The sequence below is a fragment of the Peromyscus maniculatus genome, chromosome 4, assembly GCF_049852395.1.
Source record: "Peromyscus maniculatus bairdii isolate BWxNUB_F1_BW_parent chromosome 4, HU_Pman_BW_mat_3.1, whole genome shotgun sequence".
NCBI classification, from domain to species: domain Eukaryota; kingdom Metazoa; phylum Chordata; class Mammalia; order Rodentia; family Cricetidae; genus Peromyscus; species Peromyscus maniculatus.
The window spans coordinates 122,737,459-122,765,248 of NC_134855.1; the positions used below are offsets into that span (position 1 = coordinate 122,737,459).

Here is a 27,790-nt window from a genome sequence, read left to right on the forward strand (position 1 = left end):
TAGGACAGTTATTCAGAGAAAGGTTCTCTTTCTAATCAGATAGGAATCACTTGTAATGAAACCATATTTAATAAAGAGTGCTTTCCTGAATTCAGTGGATTGGTCATATCAACTCAGAGGGTGTTACTGTTGTCATCCCATTGATAACTCTCCCTTTCCTTTTTTTCTGGCCAGGATGTTCCCAAGTCCATGCATAGTACTCCTCTCTCATATATTTTATTTCTTTATTTTGTGTGCATGTATGTGGACATGAATTTGCATGTGACAGGATAACTGTGGAGCTCAGAGGACATCTAGTGAGACTTGTCCTCTCCTTCTACCTGTGGGGGCTGTGGGATCAACTCAGGTCACCCGGCTTGGCAGCATGTGCCTTTACCCATTACTCTTTACACCCCTGTCTCTTCTGACTTCTCATTTACCCTGAAACAGTCTTTAGACTTTCTTTTCCTGGATGTGAAAAATTGACTACTTGGTAGAATGTTCCTAATTTAGGTTTTTTAAAAATTAGATTGAGGTACAGAGTCTCATGCAGTCCAGACTGCATTGCACTTGCTGTATGGTCGGTCATCCTTGAACTGGTTCTCCTGCCTCTCTATCTCGGGTTCTGGGACTCCAGGTAGGTGCTACCATCCCTGGTTTATGTAGTACTGAGGATTGAACTACGACTTTATACATGGTAGGCAAGTACTACATCAACTGAGCTACATTTCTAGCCCCAGGTTGAACTTTGTTGTTGCAGAATTACCATTGTGTTCTTCAGTACAGTATCAGGAAACATGGGAAGCCCATTTATCTCATCGCTGCTGCTGGTTTATCTTTGACAATTTAATACAGGCAATTTTGCATTCAGTATTTCATATTTAGGCATACTGCAATAGGTTCCCAGACCTCAGTAGGCACCCAGACCTTTGCACATTGACTCCATGATGGAAGTGCCATTCAGGCCATAAAACTCAGCATGTAGACAGTATTACCTGCCAAAATGAAAATAAAGACCTAATCCATCAAAGTCCATAGTTCTGGGAAAGTCTCTAAATGTACTAACCTTGATTTTTGGCTTCTGTAGTTCCACTTTGGGCTAACTGTTCTTGTTAATTGAAGTATTCAACCCAGGGTATGTTTTTTTGTGTGTGCATAAAAGCTCACCCTGGGGGCTGGAGAGATGGCTCAGCTGTTAAGAGCACTGACTGCTCTTCCAGAGGACCCAGGTTCAATTCCCAGTACCCACATGGTGGCTCACAACTGTCTGTAACTCCTGTTCTGAGGGACTCAACATCTGAACACAGACATACATGCAGGCAAAACACCAATGCACGTAAGAAAAACAAAAAAACAAAAATCATCCTGAAAAAGGGTCAGGGCTTCATTGGGATCCTGAACACCCAGTGTAGTTGCTGGCTGCCTAATAAGGACTTTCTATTGGCTTAAACCCATGTCTGAGCAGTCTTCTCTGGTGGATACCTGACAATAGTACTAGTTTGTAGGCTTTTTTGTTTTTTTTTGAGACAATGTCTCACTTCATATCCCAGGCTGGCCTTGAACTTCTGCCTCCAGAATGCTTGGTTCACAGACATTGGGCCACCATTCCTTGGAGTCTTCTGGGCAAATGACAGCTCCTTGCTTTCTATCAAATGCTTTTCTGAATCTGCCAATCCTAGTAGAGGCCTTCAAAGCAAAGACATTCTGAAATAGGTGAACTTTTTCTGATATCCCCATTTCTTTTTCTAGGAAGAGCCTCATCATATTGCCCACACTGGTGGTCTTCAACTCATGGATTTAAAACACTCCCCTGCTTCATCCTGAGTAACTGAGATGCTCTCTCCTCTCTCTCTCCTCCCTCCCTTTCTTCCTTCTCTTTGTTGTTTTCTTGGTAAACGCGTGCTCTACAACTGGGCACAAAGATACTTTTTAGTATTGAAAACTTGCTAGAGTAATAGCTATAGCCTTCTAAGCACCTTTACAGTCTCTTTCATTCAAACTTCCCAACAATTCTATGATTGGTCTAAGTATTAGATTTGTATTAGGAAGGAATTAGGATTTTGGACTCATATACCTATTTACAGTCGTGATGTGTCTAAGATAAATTAATAGTTATATAACTAAGTGGCTATTTTAGCAGCAGATCCTTTTGTATTTAGCAACAGGCTTGCTGCTGAGGGCAAAGTTGAGGGAGAAAGAATCTGGAGCAGGAATTAAGGTGTCATCTCGGCATGGTGAAGTCTGGGCTAGCAGTTTGGGACTAGCCAAGGGCTTAGGGTGGAGCTCAGCTGTGGATGGGGCGGGGCCTAACACGGATGGGCGAGGTTATGGATAGGTGGCAGGTGAGCGTGATTGACATGGGCGGGACCAACTGGTGGGTAGGTGTGGCCGACGTGGGCGGGCCGCTGCTCAATATAATGGGTCTTCCCGGAGCGCTTCCGGGTGTTACCGGCAGAGGGCGCCGGCCGAGACGCTGCCGGCGGAGTCGCAAGGTCTGACCACAGGGCCTGTCCCAGTAGCCACAACCGCCGCCATGAAGGCCGTGGTGCAGCGCGTCACCCGGGCTAGCGTCACAGGTCAGTCGGGCGGGGCCGGGCCCGGGAGGAGCAGCCTCTGACCCCCGAGACCCGTTGTTCCGTGCGAGGGTTCCCCGCAGCCCAGAGTTGCCGGGCAGCCCCGGGGCAGCGCCGTGGCCGAGAAAACCCGGCACGTGCTTGGCCGCTCACGGGCTCAGGCTCCGTTGCTTTGGGTGCAGCATAAACCCTCATCATCGTCGTCATCATCATTATAATCATCATCATCTTTGTTTGTGTGTGTGTGCGCGCGTGTCTCGCACAGACAAGGTGGCCAAACCTGCTAGCATCCCTAGGGCCCGTTCGTGAAGGCACTGTTGCACAAACAACACATAAGGAGCATTTCTGGAGCGCACTCCCTGTCGAAATGCTGTATTTTAGTTACCTCCTTATGCGTATCTTTTCTTTCTTTTCTTTTTTTAACGATACTTGGCTCATGATAAAATGTACAGATGAGGAATAGCTTATTGTTTGAGCTCTGACACTTGTGTGCAATTACGTTAAGGCATCCCAACTAGATGCATAGCGTCCCTTGCATCTGGATGTCCGCCTCTGAACCCTTCCTTCAGCCATGGTTCAAAACCACAGAATTCAAGATGACATTTTTCTTTTTCTACTAATTAATGTGGACCAAGATGTTCAACGATTAGCCAATGGTTGAATGTGGTAGTCTAGTTGAAGCAACCAGGATCCAGATGATTATTATACCTACTGTAGTTATTTGAAAAGTATTAAAAAAAATTGAAACGACAGGTGCCACACTTTTAGTTTTTTAAGTTAAAAAAAGACATTTATTTAGTGTGTGTGTGTGTGTGTGTGTGTGTGTGTGTTTCTGCATGTAACAGGACACTGATGTCTAGACCAGAGGACAATTTAGAAGTGTCACTACCATGTAGGTCCTTGGGATTCAACTCAGGGCATCAGGCTTGGCAGCCAGTGCCTTCACCTGCTGAGCCATCACCTAGCTATTGTTTTAATTATATATATGAAGAATTATATTTTAGGTCAGATGCTATGGCAAGCACATGCACTCACAGCCACTTTGGAGGCAGGAGGATCCCTTAAGCCCAGGAGTTCAAGGCAGATTGGACAGCAAAAGAGACCCAATGACCCCCCTCCCCCCAGTTTCAGTTCGAGTTATCTTTTTCTTCAAGCCATTTTATAACAAATTCACGTCTTTGAGTCTACAAAGTATAAATCTAAGCCCAAGATCCCTCCTCCACCAAGTACCTAAAGCATATATTTATGTAGCATGAATCTTAGAAGATCTTACTAATAAAATCAAGCCTGAGGTCCGTTATTGGGGTGAATACTGGAAGATCAGAGAAGCAGAACAAGCCACAGCTTCCTCACCTTGCCAATTTCTCAGCTGATCCTGTTTCCTCAGACTGGAAGCTTCTGTGTCCTCATCCCAATGGCTCTCAGCTGAACTGCTGCTTGAAAGCCTGAAGCTTAACCAACCAAATGCTTCTTGTTTCTGGTCCTCATGCCTTATATATTTTTCTGCTTTCTGCCTTACTCCCTGGTATTAAAGGCTCCCTTTCTTGGGATTAAAGTCGCTTGTCACCATGCCTGGCTGTTTCCAATGTGGCCTTGAACTCACAGAGATCCAGAGGGATTTCTGCCTCTGGAATACTAGGAATAAAGGCTTGTGCTACCACTGCCTATCCTCTATGTTTAATATTGTGGCTGTTCTCTTAAGTTTATTAGCGTGCACAGTATTTTGGGGAACACAATACTACAACATATTTAGGCCTAGGAGTCCACGTTTTAGTTCCATTTAGTGGTTTGCAAGTTGCTTTGTAAACTTTGGTTTTAGGAATCATCCTGGATTAATTAGGAGTAGAATAGGACTTGAGTTTATGGGACTTTAATAACATTTCAGTAAATATTCAAGTACATGAAAACTGCGAGAATTCATTGATGAAAGATTGTTTTGCTCTTTTGAGGAGAATTTGTCTCTTATGTGGTCATCCCCAACATACTTAAATTTTGAGCTTTGGTCCCTTAAGCCTCCATCCTGCTGGTCTGGAGTTCAGAAAATGTACCTTTGGTTGTAGATGGTGGCCCATCTAGATCCCAGCACTCTGGGGGCAGAGGTAGGAGTCTCTAGTTTGAGTCCAACATGGGCTACCTAGTGAGTTGAAGGCCAGACTGAACTACATAGTGAAACCCTGTCCTATAAAACCAAGGCCTGGGTGTGTGCTGGTATAGCATGGACCAAGTCCTGGGCTGGTACTTGCATGAAGTGTCTAACAGTCTTAGAAATTCCCTTAGGGAGCCCTTTGATCATACCTGAGCTTAAGCTAATGAGACAGTTCAGGATAAGAGTTAGTGAGTGACCTGAATAACAGTCAGTTGCCTAGAGTGGTTGGACCCATTGCCTGTAGTTTCCAGATGTTTTCCAGGTTGTGTTTGAGTAGTAATGGGGCATTATCAAGAAGTTGCCAAGGAGAGCAACTTATTTACATAATTGGAAGCGATTAAACAGGGCCCATGTGATGGCTTAGCCAGGAAAAACATTTGCCACCAAGTCTGAGGACCTGAAGAGAAAACCAGCTCCTACAAGTTGTCCTTTGACAACTTGTGCTGTGGTACAAACATGAGTACACATCTGTGTCACACAAACTGATAAATATCTAAGAAATCAGTCAGTTGTAATAATGTAAATAAATCACCACAGCTAACAAATAAGTCTGGTATACATGCAGTCTATGCAGGTGGGGTCCTAGGCTGCTAAAAGTTTGCTGGGTTCATTGTTCAGAGAGGTGTGTGTGCAAAGTCCAAACCAAGTGGAGTTAGTTTGCTAAACTGTTCCCTATGCTTGCCTGCCTCATTACTTTGATACTTACTTGCTGAAGAATAATAGTAGGAAATACTAGAAGTCGTACTTTGCTATAAGCCATGATGTTTCTGTAAGAGCATAAAACTTGGTGTGTTCTATAAAAACAATACAACTGATGCATGTGATAGTCTCAGATCTGGGTGGAGGTGTTTCGGGCAGTGTTTGTGGTTGCTTGGCATGTATGCATGTTGTGTGTTCAGAACCAAGGCTGCATTAAAGGGGCATGATGCAATGATGTAGCATGAATGAGCACTGCCAGAAGCACCTTGAACACACACTATATGTTCGGTTTTGCATTAAGTTTTGGTGTTTGCACATTCAGAAACCTGTTGTTGCCAGTTTTTTTTTTTTCTTGTGGCACCTGCCTTTGGTTGTGTGATTCCATATGTGATCACAAGCCAGAGCTTAGTCCACACTCCCTTGTTAGGGATATTTGCAGATACTATTGCATAGCAGAAGCAACCCCCCCCCCCCCCACACACACACAGATGGCAGAGTTCATTCTTCTATTCCTGACTGGAACATTAGGTCAGTACAAAACAAAACAATAGTAATATAATGTAATATAATGAGGTTGGGCAAAAAAGAGAAAATGGTCAAGGTTGCCACTTAAAATATGGGTGTAATTTCACCATCATAATGATGAATGTTAGTCTAAATACTGGGCCAACATTTGAGATGTTGGCTAAAGGTAGTAGGGAGTACATTTGACTATAAATACATACACAGATATTATCATGGTGTTCTTAGAGTTTTGTTTTGCTTTTTTTATGGACAAAGTGCATGATTCAAAAAGCTTTAGAGGTTATTGGCTTAGTATGCCACTTTGTTAACATCCTGGGAGATGACAGCAGTTTCTGTAGTGATGCTTAACGTGTAAGTCATAGTGTTATGGATAATGAATTTACCTCTGCAGTAAGCAGGAAAACATATTTGTTTTATGCCATGGACATTTTCCATTCTATGCTGTCTGTGTTTTGTGTTACTAGATTTGTTGATTTACAAGAAAAGCCAATATTTCCTTTCTGAGAATTAGTCTTGCTTAGCTGGAATCTCTGGGGGAGGAAATCAGTGTTCTTGTTTTCAGATGTATGAGACTGTGGAAAGTTCTAGGTATTGTATCCAAAGTTGCAGATAAGATCCTATGCTAAAATCCTGCTTAAAGATTATTCACCTTCCAGCTCTCATTTGTTCCAGATAAGAAACTAGAGTGAGGGGCTAGAGAGATGGCTCAGTGGTTAAGAGCACTGGCTGTTCTTCCAAAGGTTCTGAGTTCAATTCCCAGCACCCACATGGTGGCTCACAACCATCTGTAATGAGATCTGGTGTCCTCTTCTGGCCTGCAGGCATACATACAAGCAGAACACTGTATGAATAAATAAATAAATCTAAAAAAAAAAAAAAGAAAAGAAAAGAAAGAAACCAGAGTGAATGGGAGTTATTGGTTCATATACTTACTGACTTTAACCAAAGAAATTGTAAGAAGGTTGTGTGATGTTAAGAATGGTCATAGAGTGACTGAAAAATGTTTCACAATGCCTGATTACATCTAAATCTTTTCTCCCTTTTGGTTCCTGGTAGTTGGAGGAGAGCAGATAAGTGCCATTGGACGGGGCATCTGTGTGTTGCTGGGTATATCCGTGGAAGATTCACAGAAGGAACTGGAACACATGTAAGATTTGGATTTCTAAGTCATTGCTAAGTCATGTGCTATGTGCCGGCCATGCCAGCCACTTCTGTAATATTTGTGCTAATGATCCGAGCCTGTGTTGATTTTAACCATTGTTCCAAGTAGGTGAGACTGAGGAAGAGCAATGTGCCCAACCTCGGTCACTGTCAGCAGTGGAGTAGGACCCCAGTTTGCCTTATCCCCACATGCAGACAATGTTTCTTTCTCATAGATGTTGGGCACCTTCCGTCTGATTTCTCTTTAATGTGGGGCAATATGACTTGAGTACTCTTTAAGCAAAATGCCCAGTCGTTCACCGTCATGTAAGGCTTGGAGCTCAGGTTCATTTCCTTGTTCCAGGGTGTGGTGGACATCTTGCCCTGTAAAAACCTGAACCTGAATTAGAATCTGGGCTGGCCCCCATGAAGCTGGTACTGTTTTCACTCGGGCAAGGAAGGGAGTGTGCCATTGCTGCTTCCAGGCCGGCTGTCTCGATAGATCAGTCTCCATCTGTAACTGCTCCTCCCCTGGCACCCCCTGCTGTATTCACTCCATAGGCTGCCCCTCGGTGCCCAGAGCCTCAGTAGAGCTCTGTCCTACTGTCCTGTTGTTATTACAGTAAAAGTCAGGCTCAGAACCTAATCCCTGCTAAGATGGTGATGCCTAATAAGGGCAGTTTGATACTTCAGAGATGTTGGTATTGATAGAGTGAGTCCCTTAGGAACTCCAATGGAGTAGAGTGGGAGAGTGGATAATAATTGGTTCTGGGTCTAGATTTTTTTAATGCTGGGATGGCTAATCTTGATCATCTGTTTGATTGGATTGAGATGTTCATAGGAGACCAGTGAGGCACACCTCTGAGTATGTCTGTGAGTGTCTTTCCAGAGAGGAATAACTAACAGAAAGACCCCTGAGTAGATATAGATAGCTGTTGCACGAATCTTAATTGGTCTTAAAATAAAAACCCAGAGCCAGATATTGGGGTAAATGCTGTAGGATCAGAGGAAACAAGCCACAGCCACTTCTCACCTCGCCGACTCCTCAGATGAAAGTGAGGCCAGATCCTTTCTCCACGAGTCCTCTGACTGAATGTCCCTGAGCCCTCAACCGAAAGGGCACTGAACTCCTGTCTCCTCCTGCCTTATGTTCCTTTCTCCACTCAGCCATATCACTTCCTGTCTCAACCTTCCTAGTGCTGGGACTAAAGGCGTGCGCCACCGCCCGGCCTTTTTTTATTTTTTATACAATCCATTTTTACCATATTCTTTCCCTTCCTCCAACTACTCTTAGATCCTCTCTTCCCTACTCACTCAACTTTGTTCTCTCTCTCACAAACAAAAATAAAATTAAAAAAAAATCCATCCTAAAACAATAGGACAAAACAAAAAGTTCTCTCTCTCTCTCTCTCTCTCTCTCTCTCTCTCTCTCTCTCTCTCTCTCTCTCTCTCTCTCACACACACACACACACACACACACACATACACACACACACACACTCTCCATGGAGTCTGTTTTGTGTTGCTAACTGCTCCCTGGAGTGTCATTGATATACTCAGTGACTCTCTAGTGGGGAAGATAGGTTTTTCCTTTCCCACAGATATCAGTTGCAAATAGGCTCTGGGTTAGTCCACTTGCCCTTCTCCATGCTGGGATTTTGTCTTGATTGAACCTCTGCAGGCCCTGTGCATGCTGTCACAGTACTGTGAGTTCATATGTGCATCAGTCCTGTTGTGTCTGGAAGACGCTTTTTCTTGGGATCAACACTTGGATCTTTCTGCCTGCTCCTCTGTATAGCTCCCTGGGCCTTGAGGGAAGGGGTTTGATGAAGACATCCCATTCTAGGACTGAGTGCTCCAAATTCTCTCACCCTCCGCACATTGTCCAATTGGGTCTGTGCGTTAATTACTACCTCTGTGGTGAGTGAATGATGCTCTGATCTGTGGACAGAGTGATATGTCTCTCAGTAAGTCATTTTATTTCTATGTTCCTTTAACAGTAGATTTCCCCCTAGGGCCCATGGCCTACCTAATCTCATGTCACTTTAGCAATGTCAGATATGGGCTCCATTTCATGGAGTGGGCCTTAAATCCAGTCAGAAAGTGCTTGGTTCCTCCCATAAAATTTGTGTCCTTATTTCATGAATATATACTACAGGCTGCTTGCTATTGCAGGTCACACGGTTGTAGCTGGGTGATATTGATTATTGCTTTTCTCCTCCAGTAGAGTGCAGAGTACCTTCCAGCACCATATGCTAGTCAGCAGGGCCGAAGCTTCTAGTAGGGCATCCGTTTGATTTCTCCATGTTCAATGACAGAAGTAAACGATGTCTTCAGCAATAGGGCATCAGGTTGTGGACAGTAACCAATAGCCTTGGCAATAGCCTGTGATGTTTGGAGGGGTCTGTGGAACCCCTAACCAACAACTCAATAAGATATAGCCCGTTCTCGGCCTGGACGTTTTACTTGGTGCCATAAGGTATCTAGTTGAGGCGTTCTTTCCCCCATTATATTACAACTCCATTTAAATTCCTTTCATATATGTATATATCTTAGGAAGCTTCTACAGAAGTAGGTTTCCACATGACTTTAAATTTTTTTTTGTAGATTTATTTTATGTGTTTTGTCTGCATGTATGAATTTGTATCATGTGTGTTCCTGTTACTTATAGAGGCCTGAAAATGTATATTCCTGGTCACTGGGTTTAGGGATGGTTGTGAATGATAATTTATATGGCTTTTCTAAAGGCCTTTAGGGATGGGCATGGTGGCTCAGGCCTTTAATCTCAGTTGGGAAGGAAGAGACAGGAGGATCTCTGATTTCAAGGCTAGCCTGGTCTACATAATGAATTCCAGGATAGCCCAAACAAACAAACAAACCCTTTAGTGTTACTTGTCCACATTCCCTGCTTTACCCTGCCCTCTTATCACCTTCCCCATTCTATCCTTTTATAACATAATATTCTATGTCCTCTTCCTTGGAATATTCCCCTCTTTTCCCCTGGTCCCTTACTACCTACCTAACCTCTGTGGATATTCTGATTATAGCAAACATATCAAAAGCTTAAATGCTAACATCTACATATAAGAGAAAACATGTAATCTTTGTCATTTTGGGTCTGGTTTAACTCACTCAGGATGATTGTTTCTAGATCTATCCATATACCTGAAATTTCATAATTAACAGCTGAATAATATTCCACTGTTGTAACTATACCATGCTTTCATTATCCATTCATCAATTGATGGACATCTAGAGTATTTCTAGTTTCTGGCTCTTATGACTAGAACAGCAATGAACATGGATATCTCTGTAGCAGAATGTATAGTCCTTTGGGTATATGCCCAAGAGTGGTATTTTGGGATCTTGAGGTTGGTCTATTCCTAGCTTCCTGAGGAACTGCCACACTGATTTCCATTGGGTACCAGTTTGCATTCTCATCAATGATTAAGTGTTCCCCTTTCTCTGCATCCTTGTTGGCATGTACTGTCATTTGTTTTGTTGATCTTGGCCATTCTGACTGGGGTCAGATAAAATCCCAAGTCCCTGATGACTAAGGATTATGAACATTTTATTTTGTTTCTCAGTCATTTGTGTTTCATCTTTTGAGAACTCTGTTTAGTTCTCTACTCCATTTTTAAATTTGGTTATTTGTTTCTTGATGTTCAGACTTCTTAGTTCTCTATATATATTCTGGATACTAACCCTATATTAGATATATAGTTGATAAATATTTTTTCCCATTCTGTAGGCTATTTCTTGAATTTGGCTTACAAATATATATTGAGAATTTTTTGCATCTGTGTTTATAAGGGACATTGGTCTGTAATTTTCTTTTTTTGTTGGGTCTTTGTGTGGTTTTGGTATCAGGGTGTTAGTGGTTTCATAAAAAGAATTAGGAAATGTTCCTTCAGTTTCTATTTTTGGGAATAATTTGAGGGGTATTGGCATTAATTCTTCTTTGAAGGTCTTGTAGAATTCTGACTCCATCTGGCCTTGGGATTTTTTTGTTGGGGATATTTTTATTTACTGCTTCTATTTCACTAGGGGTTATGAATCTGTTTAAATTGTTTATCTGATCTTGATTTAACTTTGGTAGGTGGTATATAACAAGAAATTTATCCAACTTTTTCTAGGTTTGTTTTAGGTTAGTTTGGTGGAATACATATTTTTTAAAGATAGTCCTTATGAGTCCTTGGTGTCTGTTGTAATGTCTCCCTTTTCGCCTCTATTTTTTTTTTTATTTGAGTTTTCTCTCTTTAGCTTTTGGTTAATTTAGCTAAATATTTGTCAGTCTTACTGATTTTCTTGAATAACCAACACTTTGTTTCATTGATTCTTGATGTGTCCATTTCATTGATTTCAGTTCTGTGTTTGATTATTTCTTCCTGTCTACTTTTTTTGGGTATTATTTCTTATTGCTGTTCTAGAGCTTTCAAGTGCATCTTTAAGTTACTAATATGTGATCTCTTCAGATTTTTGATGTAGGCACTTAATGCTATGAATTTGCTTCATAGAACCACCTTCATTGTGTCCCATAGGTTAGAGTATATTGTGTTTTCATTTTAACTCAATTCTAAAAAGTTTTAGCTTTCCTGCTTGATTTCTGTCTTGTCCCAATTTGTAGGTAGGCTTTTCCTGCCTAAATAGCCACTCCCAAATAACCACTTAGAGATATAATATTAATTATAAATGCTCGGCTGATAGCTCAGGCTTATAACTAACTAGCTCTTACAAATTAAATTAACCTATCTCTATTAATCTATGTGTTGCCCCAAGGCACAGGGGACAGGTATTTTAGACATCAATTTAAATGTTATAGGGACAAGTATCTCCTTTGGCAACCTGCTGGTGAGCAGTCTCCAGACCCCACCACATGAGTAGTCTGGTAGAACCATTAAGTATAGGTTTCTTGAACATTTGAAATATTAATATAACAATATCATAGAGGAAGAAAGAAATCTGAAACATTTTTCATTACCTTAAGATACTTTCTTTTTTTAAATTTTTTTTTTTAAATTTATTTATTATATATACAGTGTTCTATCTGCATGTACGCCTGCAGGCCAGAAGAGGGCACCAGATTTCATTAGAGATGGTTGTGAGCCACCATGTGGTTGCTGGGAATTGAACTCGGGACCTCTGGAAGAGCAGCCAATGTTCTTAACCTCTGAGCCATCTCTCCAGCCCAAGATACTTTCTTATACCTTTAGAACTTTCATAAGCTCTTGTATCCTCAGACTATACACTGTCTTAGACTCTCAGAACTTACTGGAGCTTTCACCAGTAGTCTCTCCTGGCTGTCTTTAGGAACTTCAGTCCTGCCACACAGTGCCAAGTCTTAGTTTCTCCCCATTACCCCTTCATGTCTTTTTAAAACTAATACCACCTAGATGACTCTTATGAAGTTCGACTACCAGTATAAGGTACATTCTTGCATGAGTACATGGAGGTGCAACTTTAATACCTTATTAAATAAGGTTTAAAAAAAATCTTGGGGCTGGCGAGATGGCCCAGAGGTTAAGAGCACTGACTGCTGAATCTGCCTTTGACAGCCTGATATAGAGCAATTTCTCTACTCTGTTAGCATGGGCAGTTGGTTAGAGGTAGGGGTCTCCTTATATAACAGCTACCCTGGACAGGTATAGACAGGAAGAAATAGAGGAGGGGAGAGCAAATCTAGATATAAAAGATTTTCAGATCATTTGTGCAGTGGCAGAAGTTGCCACCATTGAAAATTGAGCATGCCCCCAGTTTAGGTCATCGAAATGTACTGAGGCCCAGCTGTTTGTAGTAACAGAGTGAGGCCTTACTAAAGTCTGAGTTTGTGGAGGAAAAGAGGAAAGGTTGTAAATGAACTCCACTGGAGGGAGTTTCTGTAAGCTCCAAGTGGGAGCTGAGAGGCAAGAGAGAAGCCCAGGAGGGCATAGAGAGGCTGGGAGACTTCCAGGATGGAGCTGAGAGCCAGGAGGGACAAGGTCACAGAGGCCCAAAAGGGCTTAAAGAAGCTGCAGGACACAGCAGGCAGCTCCTAGGCAGAGGAGGCAAGAAAACAGGGAGGGTGCTAATATATATATATAGAGGGAGGAGTAAATGTCTTAGTAACTAGAGGGTTGCCCATAGGGTGGGGTCCTGGAGGGTGTAGCAGGCTCCAGGAGCCAGAGAGAGGACACTTACCGAGTAGGGGAGGAGAGATGGAAGGATAGAGTAGGTGGAGGGAATAAATGGCTGAAGACTTGGTGGACTCTAGAATTTGGAATCAAAGATGGTGGAGGCAGAAGCCAGCAGAAATAATAATCTATACACACTTTAAGAGAGTCAAATCAGCAACTTGAGTCAGTTTGAAGTGTTGAGATGTGGGCATGAATGAAAATAAGTGTAGCATCTTCTGCCAATGCTACCTGAAGAGAGAGAACTCTGGAAGTGAGCACTACTCCAAACACTTTTGGAGACCCATATATGTTAGGAAATGGGACAGGTGATGAAGAGAGAAGACAGTTGTAACACGAATCTTTTTTTTTCATTTTTCTTTATTAAGAAATTTTCTACTCACTCCACATGCTATCCACAGACACCCCCTCCTCCTTCCTCCCACCCCCAGCCCTCTTTCCTAAGCCACTCCGCATCCCCACATCCCCCAAATTGAGGTCCCCCATGGGGAGTCAGCAGAGCCCAGCTCACTGAGCCTGGGCAGGTTTGAGCCCCTTCCCACTGCACCAAGGCTGTGCAAGGTGTCACACAACAGGCATCGGATTCCAGAAGCCTACCCATAGACCAGGGACAGATCCCGATCCCACTGCCTGGGTGCCCCCCAAACAGTTCGAGCCAAACAACCGTCTTCCATATCCAGAGGGCCTAGTCCAGTCCTATGGGGGCTCCAGAGCCACCAGTCCACAGTTCATGGGCTTCCACTAGTGTAACATAAATCTTTTTTTTTTTTTTTTTTTTTTTTTGGTTTTTCGAGACAGGGTTTCTCTGTGTAGCTTTGCGCCTTTCCTGGGACTCACTTGGTAGCCCAGGCTGGCCTCGAACTCACAGAGATCCGCCTGGCTCTGCCTCCCGAGTGCTGGGATTAAAGGCGTGCGCCACCACCGCCCGGCTGTGTAACATAAATCTTAAAAGGTCTTATAATAAAAAACCCACAGCTAGATATTGGGGTAAAAGCTGAAAGATCAGAGAAGCAGAACAGCCAGCCACTAGCTTACCTCTATGAAATCCTCAGCCTCAAGAGAGTGATTTACTGTTTCCCCACACCTTATATACCTTTCTGTGTCCTGCCATATGACTTCCTGGTATTGAAGGCATAGGTCACCACTGCCTGGTTCTGGTTCTCTTATGTAGCCCAGTGTGGCCTTCAATTCACAAAGATCCAGATGGATCTCTGCCTCCTGAGTGATAGGGTGAAAGGTTTGTGCCACTACTGCCTGACCTCTATGTCTAATTTAGTGGCTGACACTGTCCTTTGATCCCCAGGCAAGTTTTATTGGGGGTACACAATATATCACCACAGACAGAAGTTTGGGTATGGCCAGAGCATATACACTCAAGGTGCTCATCCTTGGACAGTATGCTCTAATTTTTTGATAAGTATGCAACAGACATAAAGGAAGTTCCCAGCTAGTGACCCAGGACCCTGATGGTATATCATCCCTTCTTTTCTGTAACCTGAAGAGAGGAGAGAATTAAGTCCAGAAGATGTTGGGCCGGAGCCTGGAGGAGGGCCTGTTGAAACTTATGAAGTGGCTTAGTAATGGGTACAAGAAGGGGTTCATGTGAAGGGTCGAGGGCCACCTTATGTAGTGGGCAGTCTAGAAGAGAGAATGGAGGAATCCAAGAGCGTAAGAAGCTGGCCATTCCTAGGAAGGATAGAATTTTATTCTTGGTGGTAGGGACTGTGAGTGACTGAATTGTTTTCTATCTAGGGTAATGGTCTTGTGAGTTGGAGTGATAGCCAATCCCAGATAAGTAACATGAGGGATGGACAGTAGGACCTTAGAGAGTGAAACCTTACATTCCTGGCTGGACAGAAAGTTTAATAAGGTAGAGGTGTTGGCCTGGCTAATTTGTGAGGGTGGACTACAAAGGAGAAGATCAGCTGTGTATTATGTGAGCTTGGCTTTAGGAAGAGACAGAGAGGACAAGTCAGAGGCCAGAGCCTGGCCAAATAGATGTGGGATTTTCCAGAACTCCGGGGTAGGAAAGTCCAGGATAGTTGTTGTTGGGATGGACTCTAATTTGGTGAGAGTAAGCTATTGATGTCACCCACTGGTACCTTAGTATTATTTTATCTTTGTCTTTGTTGGGTTGTTTTTGTTCCCTTATCTTATCTTTAAGCAGGAATTCTATTCTTTCCTTGGGCCATTGTGTTGCTGAGACTTTCCACAAAGTTTTGTTTTCTCCAGAATTTCAGATTGGCTTTTCTTCAGTATTTCTACCTCTTTGCTGAATTCCTCTTTCATATCTTCTATTATGTGCCTTGTTTAGCTGTATGTGTCTTTGAACATACTCATAATCATTATTTTTAGTTTGCTATCTGGAATTTCATTTTACTTACTAAATGCCATTATTGCAGAGTTGGTATTTTTTTTTTGAGAATTATATGTCTTGGATTTTTATGTACCTTGCTATTGTACTGAGATTTATGCATCTGGTGTTATTTCTTTGATTTTTAAAGCAGCGATATTCTTTCAGCTGAAGTATTTGCAGTGTTCAAATGGGACATGGTTGGACATGGCAGGGTTAGTGTAATTTAGAAAACGCTTCCTTAGTCCAGGAGTTCAGAATGCCTGGTACAAACTCTGTATTATTCCATCAGTGGAACAGTAACTCAAAACAGCCAGTTGGATATTACCACCATGCATCTGTTGTACTAGCCAGTTAACAGTAGTGGCCTTTTGACTTCAGTAACTGTTGGAGGATAAACATCCAAGGACAGTATGGAGTGTATACGGGGATTTTAGTAAGATTAGGATTGATAGGGAAGTAGAGTGGGTGAGGATAGGGATGAATATTAGGTTGACTTTGAAATGAAAAAAAAAATCCACTGATGACTGCTATGAATTAGATCAGCAGTCAAAAAGGAGTCACAGGACAGGCCTCTCAAGCTGGACTGTTATCACCGAGAATGCAGGTGGGGAAATGCAGCATGGCTCACTAATGTGCCGGTATCGCAGCTTCTGTGAGTGATGGAGTATGGAGCATGTTGGCGGCCTTGTGGTTCTTCAGGTAGCTCTCACTGCTCTCTTTCCCCATAGGGTTCGAAAGATTTTAAATCTGCGTGTGTTTGAGGACGAGAGTGGGAAACACTGGTCCAAGAGCGTGATGGATAAGCAGTACGAGATACTGTGTGTCAGCCAGTTCACCCTCCAGTGTGTCCTGAAGGGGAACAAGCCTGACTTCCACCTGGCGATGCCCACGGAGCAGGCGGAGAGCTTCTACAACAGCTTCCTGGAACAGCTACGCAAGAGCTACAGGCCTGAGCTCATCAGAGGTAGGTGGGCGGGTCAGGAAGCTCAGTGGCAAGACACTGAAAAAAAGACACTAGAGCAAGCAAGATCCTGGGCTCAATTCCCCGGCATCAAAGCAACATCCCCTCCCCAAATAAAAAGAAACAAGTGAAATTAATTATAAAAATGTTTTGAAGGTTTATTTTAAAATGATGTGTGTGTCTGTGTAGGTATGTGCATGTGAGTACAGATGTGCACGCAGGTCCCACGAAGCAGGTGTTACATATAGTTGTGAGTTGCCTGACATGGATACTGGAAACTGAACTCCAGTTCTTTTTTTTTTTTCCATTTTTTAAATTTATTTATTAAATTTAATTTTACATATCAGCCACGGATTCCCTTGTTCTCCCCCTCCCCCTATATATTCCCACTTTTTTTTATTGTTTAAAATTTATTTATTTTTCTATTATCATCTTGATAGAGTATGTATTCTTATCTTAATAGTGAGATGTTTCATTGAGGCTTGCTCAGTAATTGAGTAAAACCAAAATTTATTATAAGCCTCAGTCGTCCTAGGGACCTCCATGCTATATATATGTATCTCCTCCATGGTTCTATGGGTTGTGGTCTGATTTGAACTCCAGTTCTTTGCAAGAGCAGCAAAAGCTCTTAAGCCCTGAGCCATCTCTCCAGCCTTGTAGACACATTTTTATTTGGTTTAATATATGTAGAATATTGTGGTATTAGGTAGGTAATCAGTAATAGGGTTTTCTGTTCTCCGACAGTAGGTTTCTCCACAGATGCAGCAAAGTCAGATCAAGCCAAATTGAAAAAGTAAAAGAACAGGTTTATTTTGAGTAAAGCAACTCCTGGGTGAGTCCTCCGGCCCCCAGAGCTGGAGGTAGAGAAGGAGCGGTGATGACACAAGCCTGAGTATGGTACTCTTCAGGGGGAGACTTGAGGGAGGAGCTACAGTAGCCGCCAAGAATGCAGGACCTGGCTGTGGAGCCTTCGCTTTGTTGGAGGTACTCTGAGAGGGCGGGGTTTGGAGAGGCAGGAATGGGGCTTTTACAGGGGTGAGCTGGAAGCTGCAGCTGAACAATCAGTACAAGAAGTTCTAAGACTCTCTCTCTCTCTCTCTCTCTCTCTCTCTCTCTCTCTCTCTCTCTCTCTCTCTCTCGGTATATTCTGCATGTGCTTGAAGACAAGAGTGGGAAACACTGGTATAATGCATAAGGTATAAAGTATAAGGTGCTGTGTGTCAGCCAGTTCACCCTCCAGTGTGTCCTCAGGGGAACACACACACACACACACACACACACACACACACATACATTTTACATTTATGTGTGCATATGCACATGTGTATAAAAAGGCTTAGTTTCTTGCCAGCTTCCCCCGACTACCTGACTTAGCCTGACTGCCTTTTGCCTCTGGGCTTTTCCTTTTCTCTTTGTTCTGTAAATCTTAAAATCTTACTCTTACTCTGTTGCTGTTTATGTAGCTGGGTGGCTGGCCCTTGATGTCCTCCTCTTCTGGCTCCTTCTCGATCTCTCTTGCCAGATTTCTCCCTTTATATATTCCCTCTGCCCGCCAGCCCCGCCTCTCCTTTCTCCTGCCTTGCTATTGGCCATTTCTTTATTAGACCATCAGGTGATTTAGACAGGCACAGTAACACAGCTTCACAGAATTAAACAAATGCAACATAAACAAAAGTAACACACCTTAAAATATTCTACTACAGCAGTTTATAAAGGTAAAGGGGAAACTCCCATGTTAGGATGAGGTGTTTAATTTTAATTGGGCATGTTAATTAGGTGAGCCAAAGGGGGCTTCTGATTGCTGGACTTTGGTAGTCAGCCTCAGGAGGAGGAGTGGCCAAATAAGGGAACAGACCTTTGTGGCTAGCTTTAGGGATGTTTTTTTTTAGCAAGACAGAGGGAATGGGGAGAAGGGCAAGGCCTGCCAGAGCCACATGTTCGAGTAGGCTGGTGTCCCTTCAACCTGTCCTGAGCAGGCCTTGAACTCATTGAGACAGTTCATCAGCAGGAGGCCTTTGTTTTAAACTGCCAGGCTTTTGTCTCAGATGGGGAGGGTGAGGAAGAAGTTGGCCATTTTCTTCTAACTGTTGCACCCTCTCTTTATTTCTTTATTATTGTATGTATGTATGTGGGTGTGTTTCTTTTAATTCTCTTCCTTGAAAAATGTGTCTATTTGTCATGAAGAAACATAATACAGCATTTTTGTGCTTTAAATCAAATCCCAGCCTTTGCTTGGGTTCTGGTAGAGGAGAATAGTTCTGCCTCTTCTGGAAATGGCCTCGTTTAGAACTCCATTCATAAGACAGCCCGTGCATACATCTCTTGGGTCCTCTGACCTAGCTTTGCTAAGCATGCTTGTTTATTGAGTGAGCGATTAAGTCAGGTCCCCGAGGAATTTCTTCTTTGCAGAGCCAGGGATTGGGAACTGTCCGTGTTGTTGTCCTTGCTGCTGATGTTCATGGAGTCATCCCGTTTCCGAGAACTCTGTGATGTATGTCAGGGGCACTTTCCATGGGGGATTGACCCTGCTTATGAAATGCTTGACTGAATGCAGAACAGCTTTCACCCAGTCCTTAGAGAGGAGTGCTTCCTCGATTATCAGATGCTTCGGGTTTGGAGTGGTGTGGATTTTTATCCAGGCCTGCAGTAGTGTGCTGTAAACAATGTCAGTTTATAATGGGTCAGAATTTAAACTCACGGGATATGATTTGTCTAATTACTTTTATGAAACATGACCTGAATTTTTAACCAAAAAGTGCAGAGTTTTAGCCAAAATCTCTGTAACTTTTGGACTTTCCGAAGGCCTCTGGTTTTGTCAACAGAGCTTCTCTGTCTTCTGGCCTCAGTTCTTCTCCAGCCGCAGTGGAAAGAGTGCAGCATGCTCTTCATGCTCTCCATGCTCTCCGCCTTTGAGTCTTTTTGAAAATCTGGCTTCCAGTTTCATGGGAAGCCTTTGAGCTGAAGAAATGTGTGAATGCAAATGAACTGCTGAATACATTTTCTTCATTTTAGCATTTTTCAGGGCCACTTCCGCAACTTTAAAATGGAAAGTAGTTTAACTAGTTTTAACATTTTTCCCCACTTCCTTCTCTCATGGTTGAGCATTTATTTTACATTTATAATTTGTTCCTTCACATTCCCAACAAGTGTCCATTGGATTGCATTCATTTTCTTGACAGTTAGATTACATACATTTTCTTGCCACTCAGACCAGCAGTGAGTGGTTCATGTGCTAGGCAGTGAAGTCTATTGTCTCACTTCCCATTGTTTGTGATGGTGATGTAACCTTGAGCTCTTTCCCTGGATCTACATAGAATAGGAGCACCCACGGGCAAGCTAGTTATATTGCCCCCACTTTATTATTGTCAATCCATAGCATGTCAAACTGCATCTCTTATTAGGGGCTTTGGAACTTCTAGGCCCTGTGCATAGTCAGCACTTCCCATTGATTATCCACTTGTATTTTCACAACAAATGAGGAACCAGTCTGTCTCCATCTTAGGCTTGAAAGTCATCTTATAGTAAAGACAAACTCGGTTCATTCCTGTTTATGATTAAACCCGTTTCTCAAGGATTGGGCTCTGCTCTGCCTCTTAACTACACATGGTTCTGTGCTGCTTGTTCCAGGAACGACAGTCCTCTCTTTGTTTCAGAAAGTTGTGTATAATAACCATCTTACAATCCTACCCTTGCTTCAAAAGGGTTGTCATGACTACCTTGTTATGCCCACCTTGCAGCCATGGCTTTGTTTCAGGAGGTCATTATGACTAACTTGTTGTGATGTTCTTCTACTGTAACTTTATTTGCCTGCCAAATCTGCCATTTGGAAGCCCCCTACCCCTGAGCTATAAAAACTTTGTCTTCCTCACATCCAAGGTTGACTCCTCGAGCCCCATCTTAGGGGAAGGCAGCCTATGGTTGCGAATAAAAAAGTTTGCTTTAATTAATTGCTTGCTTTAATTTGACCACAATGATTTGAGTGGTGGTCCTTCTCTTATCTTTGGGATTAACACAACCCTATTAGGTAGGCAAGACATTACCTTCATTTTACAGATGAGGATGCTGAGGTTCATCAGATAACCCGTGGGAGGCTACTCAGTGAATGACAGAGCCTGAGATCAAGTGAGCATCCATCCCTAGAGGCTCATGTCACTGATGTGATCAGTTCACTGTGAAATGCACACCTGGCCTCCCTGGCCTTCTCTCCTATCCTTCTGCCTGGTCTATGGGGACTTTTCTGCCCTCTGTGCAGTGCTCAGGGAATTCAGCGAAGGGCTTGAACCCCATGAAGGTTTTGTAAGAGAGACTAAGCCTGGTTTGTCTTTTAACTGAGAGGTGGTGTTTACCCAGGTTTTTAAGTCTTCTTCCTACTGCAAGGTATTGTACTGTTTCCACTAAGGTAGCTGTTGTGATTTCTCTATCAGTGAGATGCTGTCCCGCAGGCCTGGCCTGGGCTGGGGACAGAGCACAGCAGGAAGGAGACTGTCCTTGTCTATAGCAGCTTACTGCCTGTGTGGAAGAGAGACACTGAGTGCGTGGAGCTAGTTCTCACCACGGCACGTGTTCTGAAAGCCTCATGCTCTGCCGAGCTGCTGCAACTCCCAATGCTTGTGGGGAAAATGGGAGAAGAAGAAGCAAACTGCTGAGCCAGGTGGTGGTGGTGTACACTTTTGATCCCAGCACTCGGGAGGCAGAAGCAGGTGGATCTCTGTGAGTTCGAGGCCAGCCGGGTCTACAGAGCAAGTTCCAGGACAGCCATGGCTACACAGAGAAATGCTGTCTTGAAAAACCAAAAAACAAAAACCGCTGAGGACCTGTGATTGCACTGGCAGCAGGAGTCGCTCCCTTGTCTTTTTCATAAAATACAATGGAAGCCTCTGTCAGAGCTGAGAGCTTTCTTCTTTCCTCTGCAGATGGCCGTTTTGTTCTTGTACTGCCCTCCTTGCCTAAGAAACTGACCTCTGCTTTCATGTGGCCTGTGTGTAAATGCACTCTTTAGTATTTATTTATTTATCGACATGGTTTTGCTGTGTAGCTCAGGCTGGCCTTGAACTTGTGATCTTACTGTCTCGGCCTCCCTTTCCTAAGTTTTGGGGTTTTAGGTGGGTGCCACCACATCTGGCTTCTGTATTCTTTCTTTTTTATCATTAGGTATAAGGAAATTCTCACGTCAGAAACCATTGTCATGCGAGCCTCCTGTAATGACTGGTGCTCATGCCTTGAGCAGGCGTAGGTGCAAGGAGGCCTGGCTATGTTCTTGGTTTTGTTCTTTTTTTTTTTTTTTTTTTTTTTTAAAGATTTATTTATTTATTATTTATACAGAGGAGGGTGCCAGATCTCATTACAGATGGTTGTGAGCCACCATGTGGGTGCTGGGAATTGAACTCAGGACCTTCAGAAGTACAGTCAGTGCTCTTAACCTCTGAGCCATCTCTCCAGCCCAGTTTTGTTCATTTTTTAAAAACTTTTTATTGATTCTTTGTGGATTTCACATTATACTTCCTGATCCCACTCATCTCCTTGCCTCTTGCATCTGCTCTCTGCCCTTGCAATCTCCTCTCCGAAACAAAACAAAATTTAAAAGAACAACCCAAAACCAACCAACCAAACAAGCAAACAAAAAATTATAAGCATGGAAGTTGTAGCGTTGCCCAGTGAGTCACACATTGTACCTTTTAGTTCATACATCTTTATTTCTAAGTGTTCATTGCTATGAATCATTGGTCTGGCTCGAGGCCTCTGGCTTCTGCTGTGCTATTGATAATGGGCTCTCTCTGAGGCTCCTCTTGGATATCCTGTTGTTGTCCTGTGCCATGGAGATCCTGCAGTTTTGGATTTGTAGGTCTGGCCCCTTCAGATGCTCCTGCAGTTCATAGATGAGGTGGATGTTGGGTGGGTTAACTCATAGCCCTGGTTCTGGGTCTGGGTGGTAGCTGGGTTGGTCACCCTGCCAGCTTTCTCTAGTCATCACCACCCAGGTGAGCTCTCCAGCATCGTCTCAGCTAGCTCATCCAGTGCACCAGGCAGCAAGGGACGGGGCAAGTTCTTCGGCTCTCACATCTTCTCAGGTCTGGCTCACCTGCACCCACATCACCAGGGCCAGCTCACTGTTTTGCCCAGGCAAGGTGCAGGGCCTGCTCTCCAGATTGCTCTATAGAGCTTATGGAGTGTGTGTGGGGGGTCAGCTATCCTGACGTCATATCCTCAGGGCGGCTCACCTGCGTTCCCAGCAGAGTCAGCTCTAGTGCACTGCCTAGGCGAGGTGTAGGACTCACTCTCCTGAGTGCTGCAGCCAGTGAGGGGCAGGGTCAGCTCTCCCACTCTCATGACCCGTGGACCAGCCTTTGCCGCCTGCAGTAGGTGGTGAGGGGTGGAGGGGTGTTATCTCTCCCTTAACACCGCCACCGTGTGACAGACAGTGGGGTTAGCTCTCTCACTCTCCCGCTTTCAGGGCCGGTTCACCCCTACATGGCCAATGAAGAGAGTTCTATTGTGTTCCTCAGATGAGGTGAAGGGCCCAATCTCCCAAGTGCTATAGTTGGTGAGGGGTAGGGCCAGTTCTCCCTAGCGCTGCAGCCAGTGAAGTGTGGGGCCAACTCTGTACAGCCCTATCCTTACTGCCTTTGGTGGTAACAGGAGACACAGACTTCAACATAGACTACAACTGCAGCAGGGCCACAGACCCAGACATGGCCCTTGGCATCAGCCCAGGCCCATATAACGCCATGGCCCTGGGTGGCAGTGCTTATCACTCAGGTCTGTATGGGCCTGGCAGTGGCACAGATCTTGGACACCAACGTGGCCAGACGTGGTGGCCCAGATCCCGTGTGGCCTTTGGTGGCCACACGGGCCATGGACATCAACATAGAGTCCAGCTGTGAAAGGACCACGAACCCAGACATGGTCCTTGTCAGCAGCCTGGGCCTGGATGTCACTGTGGCACTACTGGCATCACAGGTCACCCAGATGAGCATGGCCCCAGTGGCAGCTCAGTCCCCAAATGCCAACATTTTCCCAGGTAGCAGGCATCCACTTGTCCTTTGATGGTAAGAAGAGTCATGGATATCAATCAGGCCGTGGCTACAGTAGGGCCACGGACCCAGACATGGCCTTTGGCCACAGTTTGGGTCCAGATGACACCATGGCCCCAGGTGGCAGCACAGGCCACTTAGATCTTTATGGTTCCGAGGGGCAGCTTGACCCTCAAAGACCAATATGGCCTCATAACACAGAGAGCCTGGCTGCACTCCTTGGTGGACCCCGGAGCAGGTGATAGCCTCAGTACAGCATGCACAAATGCACTCCTCTTTGTGTTGGAGCTGAGGTAGGGCTTAGGATGAGCATCAGAGCAGGAGGAATGGGGGGTGTACCTCTGCTGGAGGAACCACAGAGCACATGGCCGAGTCTCGGAAAGTTGCAGGCATGCCACACTGGCACATGTGTGGCTGGCCTGAAGGCTCCAACAGCTTCAGAGATAGCTGTGGACAGAGATGTTGAGAAAAGCACAGTGCTGAAAACATGATTGGAAATAGGACAACTTGGCCTCTATGTTTGTTAGCAGCCAAGACATTTAAGCTGAGACCAGAGGATAGGGGAGATGCAAACTGTGCTCTTAGAGTGTGTGTTTGTGTGGCCCGTTGAGAGGTTTCTGGCGTGTCCCAGTGAGCTTCCGTAGGCATGCACACCTTTCTCTTCCTCCCTGCTGTCTGCTTGCCTCCCGCTAAGGTGGCCTTGTCACAGTTATCTGCTCCCTCCTTGGAGTCATGCCTGCCTCACCTCATCCCCCAGACCCCCACATTGCCAGAGCTTCTCAGAAGAGGCTCATCTCAGTGTACTTGAATTCCTAATGTGGTGCTGGCTTTCTCTGGAGCAAGGATTCTGAGAACAGGTGCCCCAAGATAGGACATGGAAATGTCAGGTCTGGAAAGCGGGGCAGCTTCACTTCTGCCACATACAATTGGTCCCAGCAGTCTCCCAGCTCACTGGGGAGGGGGATAGAGAGGGAAGTGAGACCAGTGCTGCAGGAAGTAATGTCAAACTGTGTAGGGCCATCTCTTCCATTTCACAGCTCACGACCCTGGTGCTTTCTCACTGTCTGGCTCTTCTGCAGATGACTGTTTAGAGGAAAAATCCTAGTGCACCAATTTGGCAAGCTTACCCCTCTGTTTTAGAATCAGCTACAGTTATGAAGTAACAATGAAAATAATTTTATGGTTGGGGGTCACCACAACAGGAGAAACTGTATTACAGGGTTGTAGCATTAGGAAGGTTGAGAACCACTGCTTCAGATTGACTGAGTGGCCCCTGGAATGAAGTCAGTGGTAGCTTCTGCTGCCACCCAGGGGTTTCCAGCTTGGGATGAATGTTGGAAGCACATTTGGCAGGGGGCATGGAACACTCTTAATTGAGTGCTAAGCAGACGTTGTTTTATAATTATGGAGAAATAAATGTTATACCAGCCTGAAGTGGTTGAAAAGGAAGGGCCTACCCTTCTAAGCTTCCAGTTCCAGTGCTGAGTCATGTGTGGCAGGACCTAAGAAGACCTCACAAGCCAACCAGAAGTTACTATAGTGTAGAGCTCCCTGTGCACTTGCTGTAGGGCTTCTCTGTCATGGACAAAGAGCTAGAGCAATGCGGACAGGCACTAAAGGAAGGTGGCAGCTAATGATTGGCCAGCTCTGTGCCCTGCATGGAACATCCATTATGTCTAGGCCTCCTGCAGCTTCATAATGCAAGGAGAAGGTGCTGGGAGCCAGGAGACCACATCTTGTTCTTGCTTTGTGGTTAGGAGTTAATGCCTATGGATTTGTCTAATTTCCTACTCTTCTCACTACTTAAATCATTTTAGCAGCATGAGTGAACTTTCAGCAGATGCTGGCTTTGGCAAGGACTGGGAGGCAAAGTCATTATTCTGAGTATAAATTTAGGAAATTACAGCGTGGGTCTGGTCTTGACTGTTCATAAGTGGCAAGGGTGGCTGACTGTGGGATGGGCACATGCTCCTGGGTGGAAGTTTGGTGCCAGTGTGTGACTGCCTTTTTTTTTTTTTTTTTTTTTTTTTCTAAATTGGTTCGTGTTTTCTGTCACTCAGCTCTTTCCCTTCCCTCCTCAGTAATTGCTTTCTTATTTATTCCTGCATGTCTCTGTTTTCATGTCGTGACTATACTTCAGCCTTCTTCCCAAAGGGGGAACTGCTTCCGCTTTCGTCCTTAATGCCTATCTTTCGATGATTTCCTTAACTGATTTTGCATAGTGAAGAACAACTTAATCTTACCAGTTCCTTTTCTTACCTACAGTAGGTGTCTGTGGTGTCCTTCAATCCAGTTCTGGTGGCACGGTGGAGATTTTGTGCCCCTGTTGTCATGGTCTAATCTGGTGTGAGGGGATGAGGACAGGCTCACGTGGGTGATTACTATCTCATGCATTCTTTTTCCTTCGGAAGTTTGGAACTTGAATGTCCCCCAGAGCCATTTATTAATGATATTAAAGATGTGTTTTCTAGCTGTGGCTCTCATGGGAGGTAGTGGAAACTTTAGGAGGTGGGGCCCAGTGGAAGGAAGTGAGGTCACTGAGGGGCATGCCTTTGAAGGGGTTACTGGAACATAAGCGCCCCCCCTTAAAGAATGTTTTATTTTACTTCATTTGTGTGTGTGTATGTGTATGTGTATATGTATGTGTATGTGTGTGTGAGTATGTGTGTATGATATATATGTGTGAGTGCCCTTGGAGTCCAGGAGAGGTCTTTGAGTGCCTGAAGCTGGGGTTACAGGTGATTACGAGCTGCTGGATGTAGGTGCTGGAAACCAAACTCAGGTCCTCTGGAAAAACAGGAAGTTCTACCACCTCTGCACCCCTCACCCCCTTTCTTCCTGTTTCCTTGAGCTAAGCAGCTTTGTTCTGTTCTGTGCTCCCTGTCGTGATGCCTTGTCTTGCCACAGGCTCCCAGTGCTAGGAATTGGAGACCATGGCTGGAAACCTTAGAGACCATGACTAAAGCAGTCTCTCCTTGAGAGGTGAAAGTCTCAGGTGTTTTGTTATAGTAGCAGATACCCGACAAACACACACCTCTCTCAGCTTCTCTTCCTTCCTGCTCTCCTTTTCCTCCATCTTTTATTTGCTTATTTTTTAATCTTATATCCTTAGCTCCCTCTGCACTTCTGGTCATGAATTGCAGGCACAGCTCTTTCTTCACAGTCTATAATGGCAGTTCAGTTTAAAGAAATAAGGACAGTATTTTATTTCTTTTAACTTTCTTTTTTTATTTATTCTTTGTGTCTTTCACGTCATGCATTCTGATCCCATCCATCTCTCATTTCCTCGAATCCGCTCTCTGCCTCTGCACCCTCTCCACCAAAATAAAACAAAATAAAATTTAAGATTAAAAAAGGGGGGAAAAAGGAAGAAAGGGAAAGTCTTGTCATGAGAGCTGCAGTGTGGCACAGTGAGTCATGCAGTTAACCCCTCCCTGTAAGGGACAGTATTTTAAAAGACGAAAGAGGCATAGGTGGGAAGAAACTCTCATCACTGTAGAGTCCAAGTACTCCGCAGACTTGGGATAAGAAAAAAAGACTCACTCATTCAGCAGGAGTCATAAGAAGGATTCAAAACCTTATTGATCCAGGGTCTGGAAATACAGAACTATTGATGAATTTGTTGATTTTTTTTTTATGTTCTTCACACCCACGCTTTACTGAAGAAGTGAATGTACATGTGCCTTTTTTATCATTCTTTCCTTTGCTGTGTCCTGAGGGATCCATCCAGTTGGTTTGTGGGTTCTTCTTGTTGTTTAGCCCTTCACCATCCTCTGAGTTAAACACCAATCATTTATTTCTGCTTCTATGTCCTTGAGCACGCACACAACCTATGAGTCCATTTAGTGTTGTTTGTCTGTATGTGTGTTTAAGGCCCCACTACTGTTCTTAAGAGACAAAAACTACTCTGGGCATGACACATGACCCCACAGCAGCAGTGGCTAGCTACACAAGGCCTGCACAAGATCAAGCCAGTTCCAAGCTGAGATCCTGAGATCCCACGCCCAGTTGAAGAGCTTCTGGCAGCTGCTGGCTGCTGGGGAAGGGAGAATCACTTTTCTCTAGGAGGGTGGCCACTGGAAGGCTTCATGTGCTCCAGTGGATGACCCCAGGCACATGAACAGCACTAAGAGGATTCAGTGAGCTAAAAAATAAATAAAACTAAGTAATTATAAAACAGGGTCATAAAATTGGGAGGAAGTTGTGACTG

General features: G+C 44.2%; 1 protein-coding gene across 1 annotated transcript in view; it reads left to right on the top strand.

Moving 5' to 3' along the window:
• The first annotated feature begins 2,397 nt into the window (after nucleotides 1–2,397).
• Nucleotides 2,398–27,790, top strand: part of Dtd1 (D-aminoacyl-tRNA deacylase 1) — a 177,468-nt gene continuing 152,075 nt past the window's right edge. Inside the window, exons 1-3 of the mRNA XM_016002981.3 lie at nucleotides 2,398–2,555; nucleotides 6,979–7,069; nucleotides 16,317–16,552. Of these exons, the coding sequence (XP_015858467.1) occupies nucleotides 2,513–2,555; nucleotides 6,979–7,069; nucleotides 16,317–16,552 (370 nt within the window). The 5' untranslated portion in view covers nucleotides 2,398–2,512. The remainder of the gene's footprint in view (nucleotides 2,556–6,978; nucleotides 7,070–16,316; nucleotides 16,553–27,790) is intronic.